The following is a 17,280-nucleotide window of genomic DNA, read 5'->3' as shown; positions in this document are numbered from 1 at the left end:
ACAGAAAGAGAGGGGGGAGCAGCGTGGCAGCTTGCAAACCGAAAGTGCATTCCATAAATGTTTTCAAAGATAGTAACTAGGTGACTGAAGTTTGGACCCCAACATGAATGACATCAAGCTGGCCACACCCTCGCCCCTCTGGCCGTGCCCCCCCCCGGAGGTCAAACACAACCCTTACGTGGCCCTCAATGAAATCAGGTTTGACATCCTTAGGTTAGCGGGAGGGTCTCAGAAGGTTGAGTTTTATTTTATGTTATTGATTTGTCAAACGCTTACAGCATAATAGAAATAAGAATAAACATCAGCATAAATACATGAAATAGGTACGAATAATTGGGGACAATAGGACAGGGACGGTAGGCACGATTTGCGTACTTATGCACAGTTTTATACCTTTACCTGAGAGATACAACCGGGTGTTCTTTCAAGAACAGAGGGGTGCTTGTTGGAGATCAGAGGAGGCGGATTGGAGATGGCTGACAACCGTGGTGGGCCAGTCCGAGAACTTTCGTGAGCATTCAAGGAGATGGGATGAGCTGCTGCAGAGAGAAAATGAGAGAAAGTTTAAAACAATGTGAGAGGTAAGTGAACTCGGTTCTTCTAAGAAAGATCTGCCTCCTTGATTAGGAGAAACTTGGGAGTTTGAACGTGCGCAACCCCAAACAACTCATGACTGTCTGCAGCCCTTGTGTCCCACCAAGCCAAAAAAAGTCTCCCCTGGGCTTAGCTTTCACAGTCCTAATTCTTGCTGTTTTCCGCTTCTGTCTTGGATCTGGAATTGGCAATTCTTCAACCCAGTCTCCAGATTACGATCCACTGGGCATTGCCAAGGCTGGACAGTCAAACCCCACTCCCAAGAGCCAAAAGCTGGACTCACCGGAGGGGTTATATTGAAATGTGTGAGACTCGGTGTGTGGGGAGGTGCGGATCACGTCCCTCGAGGCACCTTGGTAAGGGAGGACCGGGGGCCAACAGGTTGGGGTGGCGGGTTCTCCCGCTTGCTTCTGTCTATCCGGAAGCGGCGTGAAAAGCACCGTTTTTTCTACCCGAGGAGAAAAAGGATAAGAGAAGTGGATGTCAGAGGGGCTGTGTTAGGAAGGTTGTATTTTGGGATGGATGGAGATAGGATGGGATGGGAAGGATGGAAGGATGGGCTGGTAGAAGAATGGAAGGATGGGTGCATGTATGGAAGAACGGATACAGGGATGGGATAGACAGACAGACCCTGTAGATTGATATTGTAGATGATAGGTATGTAGGTAGGTAGGTAGACAGAGACAGACAGACGATAGACCGACAGAGAGATGATAGCTATAAATAGACAGACAATGAATAGAGAGAGATGATATAGACAGATGGTGATAGATGATAGAGATAGAGATAGGCAATGATAGATAAGATAGATAGATAGATAGATAGATAGATAGATAGATAGATAGATAGATAGATAGATAGATAGATAGATGTGATATAGATAGAGATAGATAGGCGATGATAGATAGATATAGATAAATAGGCAAAAATAGAGATAGGCAATGATAGATAAGATAGATAGACAGACAGATAGATAAATATAGATAGATAGACAGACAGACAGACAAAGATTTATATAGATAGGCAATGATAGATAAGATAGATAGACAGATAGATAGATAGATAGATAGATAGATAGATAGATAGATAGATATAGATATAGATATATGTGATAGAGATAGAAAGAGATAGGTAGGCAATGATATAGATAGAAATAGGCGATGATAGATAGATATAGATGGATAGGCAAAGATAGAGGTAGGCAATGATAGATAGATAGGATAGACAGACAGACAGACAGATAGATAAGTGATGATAGATAGAAAGATAGACAGGTGGATTGACAGATGGATGAAAGATAGTTCTCTCAATCTTTGGAGGAGTCTTGATTCCTGGAGATCACATTGACATACGCCCCTATGCAGTCTTTTTGGCAACTTTTCCAGAACTACCACAGCTTCCTATCTTAGTACTTTCTGAAGGCTTGCGGGGGTGGGGAGCAAATGGCTTTTCACCCAGCTGGCTTCCTGCCCAAGGACCAGGTCTGGGAACCCTTGTCCCCTCGCTTCCAGTCCACACCTTGGACCGCCACACCAAAGTGGAGATGCAAACATCGCCAGGGAAACCCCCAGGAGAAAGTGACGGGGGGGGTGTCTACCAGGTAGCCACGAACACCTGCATCTTGCAGAGGCGTTCCTTCCGCTCTTGGGAAGGCTGACTGGTAGCTTTGGAGAGGGGACTCTTCAATGGCTCTCATTTGTGATTTACAACCTGAAGCTGGGTTTTGACAGACCGCAGGAGAGAAGACAGGTTGGTGAACTGCATCACTTAAAGAGAGGCAGGCCTCTGCAGGAGAAAAAAACCTCCAGCGAAGACTCGTTTTTCTTTGCCATTCCACCCCGGCCATGGTGCAAACCGAAGAGAGCCTGGGTTGCAATCTCCTGCAGAGATGCTGAAAGCCAGATCCAGGCTGGGCTATGGAAATGGGAACCTTATACTACTGGAGAGGTCTTAAGAGTTGAGACAGGTGGCACCCCAAGCATTCTTCAGACAGAGAAGATCCGTTTGCAAGGATGATGAGGGGACTGGAGACTAAAATATACGATGAACGGTTGCAGGAACTGGGCCTGGCTAGTCTAGGGAAGAGAAAGACCAGGGGAGACAGGATAACAGTCTACCAATACTTGAGGGGCTGCCACAGAGAGGAGGAAGGGGTCGAGCTATTCTCCAAAGCACCCAAATGCCAGAAAAGGAGCAATGGATGGAAACTGACCAAAGAGAGATTCAACCTAGAAATAAGGAGGAATTTTCTGACAGTGAGAACAATCAACCCATGGAACAGAAGCTGCCTTCAGGAGTTGTGAGAACTTAATCTCTGGAGGCTTTCAAGAAGAGACTGGACTGCCATCCCTCAGAAATGGTGTAGGGACTCCTGCTTGGGCAGGGGGGTTGGACTAGATGACCTACAAGGTCCCTTCCAGCTCTGTTAACCAGTAAATTCTTAAGAATGGCATGCTTGGATGAAGAGAGAGAGAGAGAGAGAGAGAGAGAGAGAGAAACTCCTTCCAGCTCCAAAGCAGGGAAGAAAGACCCCGCTTGGAAGTTTCAAGCAATTTAATTCTGGGTTCCCCCCTCCCTTCCCCCATAACTCCAAGGCCTCCTTGAGAAAACCCGCACTTATCCCCAGGAAGGAGGTTACGGCTGCCGTTTATCAAAGCCCTGGGAGCGGAGCAAGGGAGATGTCGGTGGAGGCAATCTGTCATCCAAATGGATTTTCTTGGCCGGGCAGTCCTGCTCCGAAGGCCAAGTGGGAAAAGCGGGTGGGGGGGAGGGCGGGGGGGGGCGCGAAGGGGGACTAAGTGAAGAAGTGCACAGCTTGTGCCGAAGATGCACGGCCCAAAGAGAAGCAAAGCCAGCTGTCCCAGGTCTGCCCACTCTTTTTCCTGCGAACAAGGCAGCTTTGCGGCTCCAGGAAGAAGGAGGAGGAGGAGGAGGAGGAGGAGGAGGAGGAGGAGGAGGAGGAGGAGGAGGAGGAGGAGGAGGAGATGATTCACATGCTGACAGTTCCTGAACCATCTTTAAGTCTGAAAGTACAACTTTCAAGCTGTCTCTTTTTACTGCCTGATAAGCTAAGACAGCTCCTTGCCTGCCTGCCTTTTCCTTCCTTCCCTCCCTCCTTCCTTCCTTCTTCTAATTTCTTTCCTCTCTCTCTCTCTCTCTCCACTAATTTTCCTTCCTTCCTTACTCTTTTGTTCCCTCCTTCCTTCCCTCTCTATTATTTCCTTCCTTTCTTCTAACTTCTTTCCTCTCTCCCCTCCACTAATTTTCCTTCCCCTCTCCCCTTCCATTCTTCTCCTCCTCTGGAATTCCTTCGTTTTCACCCTTCCTTCTTTCTTCTAACTTTTCCTCTCTCTCCCTCCATTAATTTTCCTTCCTTCCTTCCTTCCTTCCTTCCTTCCTTCCTTCCTTCCTTCCTTCCTTCCTTCCTTCCTTCCTTCCTTCCTTCCTTCCTTTTTTCCTCTCCTTCTCTATTTCCTTCCTCGTTTTCACCCTTCTTTCTTCTAACTTCTTTCCTCTCTCCCTCCATTAATTTTCCTTCCTTCCTTCCTTTTTCCTCTCCTTCTCTTTTCCTTCCTCGTTTTCACCTTCTTTCTTCTAACTTCTTTCTCTCCCTCCATTAATTTTCCTTCCTTCCTTCCCTTTTTCCTCTCCTTCTCTATTTCCTTCCTCGTTTTCACCCTTCTTTCTTCTAACTTCTTTCCTCTCTCCCTCCCATTAATTTTTCTTCCTTCCTTCTTTCCTCCCTCCCTCCCTTCCCATCTTCCGCTCCTTCTCTCTTTACTTCCTTCCTTTTTCACCCTTCCTTCTTTCTTCTAACTGCTTTCCTCTCTCTCCCCACTTATTTCCTTCCTTCCCCTCCTTCTCTCTTTACTTCCTTCTTGTTCACCCTTCCTTCTTTCTTCTAACTTTCCTCTCTCCCTCCACTAATTTCCTTCCTTCCTTCCTTCCTTCCTTCCTTCCTTCCTTCCTTCCTTCCTTCCTTCCTTCCCTCCTTCCTCTTCCTCCCTCTGCAGCATCCCCGTACACCCCAAAGCACACTCACCCTCTTTCTCCGCTTCAGCCGGGCTCCGATGCGGAGCTCCCCGAGGGCTGTTGCTGGTGCTGGAGCAAAGGGGGGGCTCCTTCTCCGAGGGGGGCAGCTTGCTGAGTGCATCCTCCTCCTCCTCCTCCTGGGCCAGGGTGATCTGCTGCTGGTAGAGCGCTAAGGTGTGGGGAGGCACTGGGGCTTTTGTGGCTCCGCTCTGCAATGCTCCCTCCAGCGCGCCTTCGGAAATCTGTGGGGAAAGGAGAACTTGGGTTAGGCCCTTTGCAATGGGCACCCATAGCGCCCCCGCCCCGCCCGTGATGTTTGTATTAAGTTAGTGTCAGTTAGTTGTGCTAGTTTCATCAAAACCCAAAGCTGTTGTAGCTGACGTTATAGATTGAGGGGAAAGGAAGGAAGGGAGAAAGGAAGGAAGGAAGGAAGGAAGGAAGGAAGGAGGAAAGGAAGGGGGAAAGGAGAGAAGGAGCAAGGAAAGGAAGGGGTAAAAGAAGGAAAAGGAAGGGAAGGAAGGAAGGAAAAGGAAGGGAAGGAAGGGGGAAAAGAAGGAAGGAAAAGGAAAGGAAAGGAAAGGAAAGGAAGGGAAGGGAAGGGAAGGGAAGGGAAGGAAGGAAGGAAGGAAGGAAAATAGATTAGTGGAGGGAGGGAGGAAATAGTGGAGGGAGGGAGGGAGGAGAAGTGAGTGTCAGTCAGTTGTGCTAGTTTTATCAAAACCGAAAGCTGTTGTAGCTGATTGAGGGGAAGGAAGGAAGGAAGGAAGGAAGGAAGGAAGGAAGGAAGGAAGGAAGGAAGGAAGATTAGTGGAGGGAGGGAGGAAAGAAGTCAGAAGAAGGAAGGAAGGGTGAGAGAGAAATAGAAGGAAGGAAAAAGAGAGGAGGGAGGGAGATTAGTGGACGGAAGGCAGAAAGAAGTCAGAAGAAGGAAAGAAGAGAAATGGAACGAGGAAGAGAGAAGAAAAGAAAGAGGAGGAAGGAAGGGAGATTAGTGGATGGAGGGAGAACTCAAAAGAAGGAAGGGTGAGAGAAACGGAAAGAAAGAAAAAGAGAAGGAAAGGAAGAGGGAGAAGTAGGAAAATGGAGGACAGGAGGAAGGGAAGGGAGGATGAGATGGAAGGAAGGGAAAAAGAGAAAAGGAGCGAAGAGGGGAGGAGAGGAGGGACAGACTCACAATGGGAGGGATGGCAGCTGCCCTCTGCTTCAGCTGCTTCAGGTCCAGAGGCTTCTGAGGTGAGGAGGTCAGCCGGGCATCGTTGGGGGTACCAAGGAGGCTTAAGCGGGCAGCCGGCAACCTGCAGAGAGACCCCAAAACCCTGCTTGAGAGCCTAGCATTGCTTTGGCCCCGAAATTCAAACTGATTTACTTGAACCACTGCAGAGATTCACTCAACAACCACGGGGGGTGTGGGGGAGGTCACAAAGTCAGACACAAGCCACTTAACAACCCCCTTGCTTAGCAGTGGGAATTCTGGTCTCGCGTATGTTCTTAAGCCGAGGACCACCTGGAATTTTTTTTGACTTTGCTGAAAAGTCAACCCTGAGTTGATCTCTTCAAGTCCTTAGGCAACTGCCTTGAGGCTCTGTCTCACTTTTGGCTAAGAGATGAGGAACCCAGCCATCTTCTGGACCATGGGAGACCCCATCAGGAAGACCTTGGGGTCTCTGGGACTGTTCCCACTAGAACAAAGACCTGTCTATCGACCTTGTGTTGACTTGGTTCCTTGATGTGAGGGTCAAAAGATAAGACCACGAACTCAGAGAAGATCATGAACCCTTGTTGGAATGCCTTCTGATCTTGGAGATCCCATCTTTGGGCTCTTTGGGATTGGTTTCATCTTGACTGATGACCTCGTTATCATTGATATAGAGAAGACAGAGCAACTTGTTTGAGGTTCATAGATAAGATCATTTGGGCTTCTGATCAATGAAGATCCCATCCAAGACTTGGGCTCTTTGGGATTGGTTTCACCAGAATTAAGATTTATGGGACTTGACTGATGACCTCGTGTTAAGCCTCAATGGGACTTGACTGATGACCTCGTGTTAAGCCTCATTGATATAGGTGCTAGAAGACAAGAGCACCAACTTTTAAGCTTTGGAGGTTCATAAGATAAGATCATGAACCTTGTTGGAATGTCTTCTGGATCAATGAAGATCCCATCAGAAGACTTTGGGGTCTCTGGGACTGTTCCCAGCAGAACAAAGACCTGTCTATTGACCTCGTGTTGACTTGGTTCCTTGATGTGAGGGTCAAAAGATAAGACCACGAACTCAGAGAAGATCATGAACCACATACTGTCTATTGGAGAACCCATCAGAAGATGTTGAGGATTAGTTTCACCAAAACGAAGATTTATGGGACCTGGCTGAGGACCTCGCGTTGACTTATCTCCTTGATGTGGGGTGTCAGAAGATAACATCACCAACTCTTAAGCTTTGGAGATTTAGAAGAGAAGATCAGGAACCATGTTGGAATGTCGCCATCCCATAACCGGCGGAAAGCGGAACAGATTCAACCATCCCAGGGATCTCCCAGGGGTTTAATCCACTGGCAAAACAGGATTAGGTTTCCACTTGGTGTTCTCTGGCTCTCTCTTTTTTTTTTTAATCCTGTGAACATCTTTGGCTGTTCCCAAGCCATAAACTGACAACGGTTAATGCATGACTGTACAGGCCTCCGTATTCATTTATATTTAGCCTGACCCATACTTGAACTTCTCATTCCTCCAGCTGCCAGCAGCAACCTTTATAAAATATAGATATATATGCAAGGATAATTATCTTTAGGGGCCTTTCCTCCCCCCTTCTCTTAGACTTGCAAGTAGCCCAGAGGAACCTACAGAACATTTCAAGACTGCCGAAAGCTGCCCTGGAAGGATGTGAAGTCATGGCATCCACCCGCAACCCACACCAAACCATTGGGGCCAGTATGTTAAGACAGAATAGAATAACAAGGTTGGAAGAGGGACCTTGGAGGTCTTCTAGTCCAACCCCCTGCCTAGGCAGGAAACCCTACACCACTTCAGACAGATGGTTGTCCAATCTCTTCTTAAAAACTTCCAGTCTTGGAGCATCCACAACTTCTGGAGGCCAGCTGTTCCACTGGTTAATTGTCCTCACTGTTAAGAAATTTCTCCTTAATTCCAGGTTGCCGCTCTCCCTGACTAGTTCCCATCCATTATTTCTTGTCTTGTTTTCTGATTGCTTTGGAGAATAAATTGAACCCCCTCTTCTTTGGGGCAGCCCCTCAAATATTGAAACACTGCTATCATGTCATGCCTAGTCCTTCTTTTCGCTAGACGGGCCATACTCAATTCCTGTAATGGTTCTTTGTATATTTTAGCCTCCAGCCCCCTATATTTTACTTACTAAGTCTTTCTATAAAGCCTTAGTAAGACCACACCTAGAATCCTGCATCCAGTTTTGGTCACCGCACTATAAAAAAGGATGTTGAGACTCTAGAAAAAGTGCAGAGAAGAGCAACCAGGATGATGAGGGGACTGGAGGCTAAAACATACGAAGAACAACGTAACACTAAATAGCAATAACAGAGGAATTCAATCAAGATCAAATAAGGTACTAATACCACTCTACAAAGCCTTAGTAAGGCCACACTTAGAGTACTGCATCCAGTTTTGGTCTCCACACTATAAATGTAGATGTTGAGATTCTAGAAAGAGTGCAGAGAAGAGCAACCAGGATGATGAGAGGACTGGAGGCCAAAACATACGATGAACGGTTGCAGGAACTGGGCTTGACTAGACTAGTGAAGAGAAGGACCAGGGGAGACAGGAGAGCATCTTTCAATATTTGGGGGGCTGCTCCAGAGAGGAGGAAGGGGGTCAAGCGATTTTCCAAAGCACCCGAAGGCCAGACAAGGAACAATGGATGGAAACTGATCCAGGAGAGATTGATTCATCCTGGAACTAAGGAGAAATTTTCTGACAGGGAGAACAATCAACCCCTGGAACAGAAGTTGCCTTTAGAAGTTGTGGGAGCTTCATCTGTGGAGGCTTTCAAGAAGAGTCTGGACTGCCATCTGTCAGAAATGGTGTAGGGTCTCCTGCTCGCGTGGAGGGGTTGGACTAGAAGACCTCCAAGGTCCCTTTCCAACTCTGTTCATCTGTTCCATGTTAGGCCCCCAGCCCGCTAATTATCTCTGCCGCTGTTTTCTGCACTCTCTTTCCAGAGTCTCGAGATGTTTTTGGGGCGGGGTGCAGAGGAGTTCCTGGCTTCCTTCCAAGCCAGTGTCATAAATTTGTACTCCCAATGTTCTTGTTTTCTCCTGCCCTGGGTCAGTCCTCCCTTGATAAATGTCTGCTCAAGAATATGGTTTCGAGAGGCATTTAAGGAAATGGAGTGAAAAGCGCTGCACTAAATCACCCTTTTCAGCCGCGGGGAGACAGGCAGGCAGGCAGCTGTCCCAGAACCGACTGGCTGTCCGGGAAGTGACCGTCTGGTGGTGCCTGACCTCCTTTAACCCCGGCCGGTGGGCATCGATCCCAAAGAGGATCCGAAGCTGCCTTTTCAATGACCGTCAGGAGGTGTCACAGATCGTTAAGCCAAGTGCAAAATTTCTCCGGAGAAGATCGGGGTCATAAATCAGTCTCTTTGAAGTCACGGAGGTTTGTTTTGCGCACTTCAGCTTCCAGATGCTCCTGAGAAATCTACGGCCTGATTCAGAGGAAGCCCTGGTGGGTCTAGTTTCTGACCGCAGGATGCAAACTTGCTCGCCCTGATGACTCACCGACTCTCTGCGAGCGAAGGGTCTCCAGGTCGGAGCAAAAGCCGCAAAACCCTTCGTGAGAGACCAAACCCTTGCTCTTTGGCGCGTCTCTCTCGTTTCTGGTCTCCCCACCCAATTTATTCAGAAACTTGAATCACTTGCGCAAGGCGTGGGAAATAAAAAAGTACCCACGCACGAGGGGAGTTTCCAGTTAAAAACAGCTTGGAAAAGGGCACAGAGCCCATCTTCCAGATTGCCCCAGAAGATCCAATTTGGGTTGAAAAAGCTGCTCGCTCAGAGATCTCCCCTGGAGTCCCAAGTAATCTTTCCGATTGATCACTGCTTCCCCAGAGATCTCCCCGGGAGTCCAAGTGATCTCCCCAAAAGATCACTGCTTCCTGAGAGATCTCCCTGGGAGTCCAGGTGATCTCCCCAAAAGATCACTGCTTCCTCAGGGATCTCCCCGCGAGTCCAAACATATCCGGCTGCTGAAAATCGGATCGCTCCTCCTCAAAGAGGATTCCCGTCATCCTAGGCAGGAAAAATCTGCAGGCGTCTAAGGTTAAACATTCAGGAGTGCCACAGCACCCTGCTAGCTTTTCATGGGAGGTATAGATAGTCCTTGACTTACAGCCATTCAGTTAGTGACCGTTCAAAGTTACAATGGCCCTGGAAAAAGTGACTTGTGGCCGTTTGTTCACACTTACGACCGACCGTTGCAGCATCCCCGTGTTTTGCTCCCATGACCAAATTCAGACACTTGGCCCGCTTGCTCCTAGTTACGTTGGTTGCTCTGTGTGTGTCACACGATCCCATTTTGCCGCTTTCTGACATGCGAAGTCAATGGGGGAGCCAGGCTCCCTTAGTAGTCCCGTGCCACTAACTTCACAGCCGCAATTTCGCTTTGAACAACGGCGGAAAGAGGGGTCGCTGAATGGGTTCAACGCTCACTCAACAGCGGTCTCACTTAGCAACAGAAACCACGGGCCCCCTTGCGATTGTAAGTCAAGGACTTCCCGCATCTACCTCCTTCCTTCCTTCCTTCTTCCTTCCTTCTTCCTTCCTTCCTTCCTTCCTTCCTTCCTGACCCAGGCTTCGTCAAATTTAATGAAACATAAACTTATTGTAAAAACAAAACCTATTTTAATGCAACACTGGGAATCACTTTCATTCTCAGCCAGAACTATTTATAAACAGTTCCCCCAGATAAGAGCACGCCTTTCAGTACTGTAGCAAGCTGCCAAAAAACAAAAGTTAATTATAACATAAACTAACCAAAGTCCCAGAAAAAAACCCAACCAGAATTCACGGAGCTTCCAGAAGGACTCAGATACTATTGAATTACTTTGCTTCCTGCAAAGGTTTCGTCATTGAGGTCTGACTTTTATCCCTTATGGGAGGGGCAATCACCTCCCCCAAGTCGCCCCTTCTGCTTCAGCTGCTCTTGCCTTCTGGCAGCTCCGTGCACACGCACACTGGGAACAGGCTCCCCTCGTTCCTCTGCCTCGCTGCTGCCAGACTCCAGAGGCTCTGGAGGCAGCACCCCACTTCCAGATGGTCCTGGCCCCATCTCTGCATCGGACACAGGACTTTCGTCTGAGTTCTACCCGGACTGGTCCCCTTCCTTCCCCACTGTCCGGCTGCACCGGCTGCCGGCACAGCGCAACACCTTCCTTCCTGGCGCCCGTCGTCTTTTCACTTACTTGGTTTTCTCCGCCGGGTCCTGCTCGTCTATCTCGTCGGCGCTGCAAGTGGCGCTGGAGTCGCTATCAGAGGCGGCACTTCCAGTTTTACTGGCTTTGGGGCCCCCCTCCTCCTTCTTGGGGGCCTCCTCGGTTTCTGCCGCCACCCCTTGACCAGTCTCGCCCTTCTGCTCGTCGGCCTTGTTGTCTTCCGGGAGATCTGCCGCTTCCTCCTCCATTTTGATCTCCGCCCCATCCGGTTCGGTGTCCTTCGGGTTTCCTTCTCCATCTTCTGGTTTGATCGTATCAACTGTCGGTTCCTCCTGCGGCTTCTCGCTCCCCGCCAGGCCAGGCTCGCTCCCGCCCGGCGCCGTCTGACCAGCAACGTCGACGGCCTTGTCTTCCGGGGACATCGGAGCTTTCTCCGTGTTGACCGTCGTCATCCTCTCTTCTTCGGCCTCGGGATTCAGTTTGGACTCGTTTTCTGGAGGCTTTGGGGGATCGAGCCTCGGAGAAGGCAGGCTGTCTGTGTCGGAGCTGTTATTAACGGCAACTGGAATTAAAAAAACACAATAAAGACACACTGTTCATTTCGGTGGCCAGGTTCCATTTGCAACGCACAAATGCTCGGCGTCCCAAAGGAGCCCTAAACCAAATATATTTTATGGCAGCGAGCTGTTGAGTTAGTTGCAATGCATTATTTAACTCGGAAGAGTTGCAGGCTACGACGGTGGAGGTTTTGAAGAGAAGCTGTTTGTGATTTTTTTTTTTTCTTGCAAGCAGGAAGAGACGCGGTGCATTTTCTCCCACTAGTGTAAAAATACCAAACTGAAGAAAGGAAAGAGGTCTTTGATAGAGAAGCCCATCATGATAAGTTTTAAAACGAATCTAAACCATGTTTGTTCTGGAGAGTCTGGGGCCAGAGAATTTCGTAGGGAAAGTCCAGAACAAAAACATGGTTTAGATTCGCTTTAAACTATCGTGATGGGCTTCTCTACCAAAGATTTCTTCAGTTTGGTATTTTTACACCAGAGGGACTCTTCAAATAATGACCACAACTAAGCCCAACCTTTCTGTGGCTAATTCAGACTTGTCTTAAGTGAGTTTTGCCCGATTTTACGACCTCTTTTGCTACACTTGTTCAGTGAATCACAGCAAGTGGGCTAAATGAGAAATACTACGGTTAAGAGAATCGGGCTTCTCCATTGACTTTGCTTGTTAGAAGGAAGCAAAAGATGGCGAGGAGACTGGAGGCTAAAACCTACGATGAACGGTTGCAGGAACTGGGCCTGGCTAGTCTAGGGAAGAGAAGGACCCGGGGAGACAGGAGAGCATCTTTCAATATTCGAGGGGCTGCCCCAGAGAGGAGGAGGGGGGTCAAGCTTATTTTCCAAGGCACCTGACAGCCAGACAAGGAATAATGGAGGGAAACTGAACAAGGAGAGATTCAACCTGGAAATAAGGAGGAATTTTCTGACAGAAAAATCAACCCATGGAACAGAAGTTGCCTTCAGAAGTTGTTGGAACTTCATCACTGGAGGCTTTCAAGGGGAGATTGGACTGCCATTTGTTGGGGATGGTGTAGGGTCTGTTTGGGCAAGGGGTTGGACTAGATGACCTACAAGGTCCCCTCCAACTCTGTTAATCTGTTAAATTCACTGTTAAACCAGGTTAAGACCCCGGGACACTACCACTGTCATAAATATGAGTCAGGTTGCCAAGCGTCTGAAGTTTGATCATGACCATAGAGATGCCACAATGATCGCAAGTGTGAAAAATATCATAACTCCCTTTTTTTCAGTGCCATTGTAACTTTGAACGGTCGCTAAATGAACCATTGTAAGCTGAGGACTGCCTGTAATCGTTTTTAGGAAGGCACCTTTTAGCTGCCGATGTATTTTTCAGTTACTATAAAGATTACCATCGTTTGCAAGGGAGGTTGCGTGTCTTAATTTCGGTTATTTTTCTTGAACTAAGCACAGCTTTTCCCTAAAACAAAATCTTGCAGAACCATGACATATATAAACACACACACACACACACACACACAAAGTGAAATCACTAAAAACTATACTAAAGCCAGACAGGTTCCAAACCAACGGACATCAAAACCCATCCTCAGGTGGGAAGTCACCTTGGGGTGACCTGAGCCATGTTCCACTTCAAAGACCTCCAAGGGTTTTGTGTAAACACACAAATTGCACAAACACACAGCTGCACCTTTCAAGGATAATTAGAAGATGTGCCCCCTGTTTTTTGAGAAAAGTAGATCGGGGCTTATCATCTTTTCATTATTAACCTGTTCTCCTGAGTTCCTGGAGTGGATTTTTAAGGCTGCTGCTATTAATCTCCTACCAACCTTGACCAGCATTTCACTTCACTGAGATTGCAGCTGTAAAAAACCATAACCACATAAAAACCTAATTGGAAGGCTGCAGGATTTCTTCGCAGACGGGAGGTTGCTATTATTTTATTTTTATGTTTTTTTTTTTCAGTTGGGAAGGATTGGCAGGTCTTCAAAAGGTCAGAGAGTTAATGTTGTTTTCCTCTTTCCAGCACTGAGGTGACCATGAACTGGAGACCATCTACCCAGATGCTTCAGAACAGGCGAAATTCAATTTCAAGATTTTCTGAAATCCTTTACGGCACGCAGAGCGAATTCGTTCTTAATTTCCAGGTTCCTCTTCTCGATTTTCTGGGTCTTTAGATGTTACAAACAGACCTCAATTGGACAGTTGGACTTTCTTTTGATGTTTTCTTTGAAACACCATTTTGCTTCTCAGGTTACAGATTAACAGAGTTGGAAGGGACCTTGTAGGTCATCTAGTCCAACCCCTCCACCCAAGCAGGAGACCCTGCACCATTTCTGACAGATGGCAGTCCAGTCTCTTCTTGAAAGCCTCCAGGGATGAAGCTCCCATAACTTCTGAAGGCAACTTCTCTTTCATTGGTTCATTGTTCTCGCTGTCGGAAAGTTTCTCCTTATTTCCTGGTTGAATTTCTCTTTGATTAGTTTCCATCCATTGTTCCTTGTCTAGCCTTCAGGGAAAGGAAAATTGACCTCCTCCTCTCTGTGACAGCCCCCAAATATTGGAAGACTGCTATCTTGCCTTCCCTGGTCCTTCTTTTCAGTAGACTAGCCATGCTGAACACTTGCAACCTTTCATCGTATGTTTTAGCCTCCAGTCCCCTCATCGTCCTGGTTGCTCTTCTCTGCACTCTTTCTAGAGTCTCAACCTCTTTTTTTTTATAGTGTGATAACCAAAACTGGATGCAGTACTCTAGGTGTGGTCTTACTAAGGCTTTATAGAGTGGGATTAGTACCTCCCTTGACCCTGATTGTATCCCTGTGTTAATGTAATTTAGGATTGCATTGGCTTTTTTGGCTGCTGTTGCACACTGCTGGCTCCTATTTAACTGGTTGTCCACTAAGACTCCCAAGATCCTCTCACAGTTCCTGCTATTAAGCCTGGTTTCACCCAATCTATATGTGTCCTTTTGGTTTTTCTTGCCTAAGTGCAGGACTTTATTTTTCTCTACATTGAATTTCATTTTCTCCAATTTCGTCCAAGAAGCTTCTTCTGAAATGAACCAAAGAAGCTTCTTGGATGAGAAGTGAAATGTTTTCAAAGAAAACATTATGAAAGTCCAGCTGCTTTTTGGGAGCGAGGGGGAACCCGCACATTTGGGACTTGCAATGGATTGTTGCAAGTGAAGGATTACCTGCCCTGGTGTCCACTTTTCAGACCAGGGTGGTAGTGAAACCTGAGCGCCACACTCAACGTGAACCAGAGTCACAGATTTGCTACTAGGGTACTAAAGTCCGAGGCAAGACAAGAAACAACGGATGGAAAGCGATCAAACAGAGAAGCAACCTGGAATTCAGGAGAAACTTCCGAATAGTGAGGACAATTAAGCAGTGGAACAGCTTGCCACTAGAAATCGTGGGTGCTCCATCGCTGGAGGTTTTGAAGAAGAGACTTGTCTGAAATGGGACTAGGGCAGGGGGTTGGACTAGATGACCTTCAAGGTCCCTTACGTGTCTTTTCTGATTGAGTTCCCTTTCTCGGCGGAGGGACTTGCTTGCAACAATTCAGACAGGTGACAGCTCCATTGTCAAACATGACTTGAAGGAGACATCGCTCTAGATTTTGGGAAGGGGAGAAGATTCTTGATGAGCAAATTCCTGCTGGCTCAAATTAACCCGGCGGCAAACGTGGAAATTCTTTGCAATCAATGCTCTGAATTCGATAAACAGGTGCGGAATGACACAGCCACCTCATCTTCATCATCATTTTTAAAAAAAAAAAAAAGCAACAATGCCTGGTTGCATCATGAGAACTTCTGGTTCATTGCACAACCCTGAGCGCACAGGTAAAAGCAACATTCGTCCAGGTAGAAGCCTTCCCCAAATTTAATTAAATCCGCCTCGCTCATTCGGAGCACAGAATGTGTCTTGGCTTGGAACTGGTGCAACCTGGGATTCCTGGCACCGCGGAAGAACATCTATCTTTCTATATCCTTTTTGGCTCCATCCAAAAAGGATTTATTTATTTTTTTTCAATGCTGGCGCGGCCCAGGGAACGGAGTTCCATGTTCCACCCCAGCTCTGGGATCGGATCCAAGGAAGGCACCACAAGGATGCAGGGAATGTGTGTGCGGGGCTTGCCAACACCGTTGACACAAACCGAGGCAGGACGGAGGAGGAAGCCAGACCTCTGGGCTTGGGTGGGGTGGTAAGGTGGGGTGGGGGGTGGGGAGAAGGAAATGAAGTCTTTGTTTCCTGAAATTTATTGGGAAATGTTCAGGTGCTGAATGATGCTCCAGAAGAATGAGGCATGGGAAAAACTCTTGGGAGGTGGATCAAAATAAACAAGTGGAGAAGTTATAAATATATCTCTATATTTTTATATATATCTATATCTATCATCTATCTATATCTCTATATTTCTATATCTATCTATCTATCTATCTATCTATCTATCTATCTATCTATCTATCTATCTATCTATCATCTATCTAACATCTATATCTATCTATCTATCTATCTATCTATCTATCTATCTATCTATCTATCTATTTTTCTCTATCTATCTAATCTATCTATCATCTATCTATCTATCTATCTATCTATCTATCTATCTATCTATCTATCTATCTATCTATCTATCATCTATATCTATCTATCTATCTATCTATCTATCTATCTATCTATCTATCTATCTATCTATCTATCTATCTATCATCTATCTATCTATTTTTTTATCTATCTATCTATCTATCTATCTATCTATCTATCTATCTATCTATCTATCTATCATCTATCTATTTTTCTCTATCTATCTAATCTATCTATCTATCTATCTATCTATCTATCTATCTATCTATCTATCTATCTATCTATCATCTATCTACCTACCCACCTACCCACCTACCTATCATCTATCTATAGAGAGAGAGAGATCTTAAAGCGTTAGGGAAGAATTCTCCTGAGAATTAAGATTTTGGAAAAGACAGACAAGAGTTGGATCTGTGTTTCTCAAAAAAGGCTACTGGAAGATTATGTGAACGTCAAGTCTCAGAATTCTGGGAGTTGAAATCCATCCATGCTGAAGGGAATTCACTCCTTCTGGCTAGGATTTCTGGGAGTTGAAATGATCCATGTTGAAAGGACCGGAAGTGATGACTACGGAATTCTGGGAGTTAAAGTTCACCCGGGGGGAATGGGAATTCTGGGAGAGGAAGTCCACTCATATTGAAGGAACTGGAAATGATGACTAGGGAATTCTGGGAGTCAGTTCACCCGTGATAACAGGAATTCTGGGAGTTGAAGTCCACCCATGTTGAAGGGACTGGAAGTGATGACTGGGGAATTCTGGGAGGTGAAGTTCACCCATATTGAAAGGAGTTGAAGTTCACCCATGCTGGCTGGGGAAATCTGGGAGTTGGAAGTCCACATATCTTACAATGGCCAAGTTTGAGAATCGCTGCTTGGATCCACTCCGCAGGGAATGGTGTCCAAGCCAGACTGGAAGCTCTCTGCCTATTTCCTAAGTCCTCCAACCAAATTCCGAGCATCGCTGACGTCTTTCTCCTTGCCAAGAGCCTCCGAAAGGGCAGCTTCCCCTCTTCCCTTCTGCAAAATAAACTAAGCAAGGAATCTCAGAGAGCTTTGGCACACGTTCTGCTAGAGAACGAGAGAGAGAGAGAGGGAGGGAGAGAGAGAGAGAGAGAGGGAGAGGGA

General features: G+C 46.8%; 1 protein-coding gene across 24 annotated transcripts in view; it reads right to left on the bottom strand.

The window, feature by feature from the left end:
* The window catches only part of NCOR2 (nuclear receptor corepressor 2), a 192,824-nt gene that overhangs the window by 48,254 nt on the left and 127,290 nt on the right, over positions 1-17,280 (bottom strand). For all 24 annotated transcript variants that reach the window (XM_087913480.1, XM_087913491.1, XM_087913494.1 and 21 more), the window contains 5 exons: positions 11,058-11,589; positions 5,801-5,921; positions 4,637-4,868; positions 878-1,042; positions 400-539 (listed from right to left, as the gene is read on the bottom strand). In XM_087913480.1, coding sequence (XP_087769606.1) covers positions 400-539; positions 878-1,042; positions 4,637-4,868; positions 5,801-5,921; positions 11,058-11,589 — 1,190 coding nt within the window. The remainder of the gene's footprint in view (positions 1-399; positions 540-877; positions 1,043-4,636; positions 4,869-5,800; positions 5,922-11,057; positions 11,590-17,280) is intronic.

Source organism: Pseudonaja textilis, chromosome 15 (genome assembly GCF_049901715.1).
Source record: "Pseudonaja textilis isolate UNSWEBS1 chromosome 15, rPseTex1.2, whole genome shotgun sequence".
In the NCBI taxonomy this organism is placed as follows: Eukaryota; Metazoa; Chordata; class Lepidosauria; order Squamata; family Elapidae; genus Pseudonaja; species Pseudonaja textilis.
This window is presented reverse-complemented; position numbering and strand designations above follow the sequence as displayed.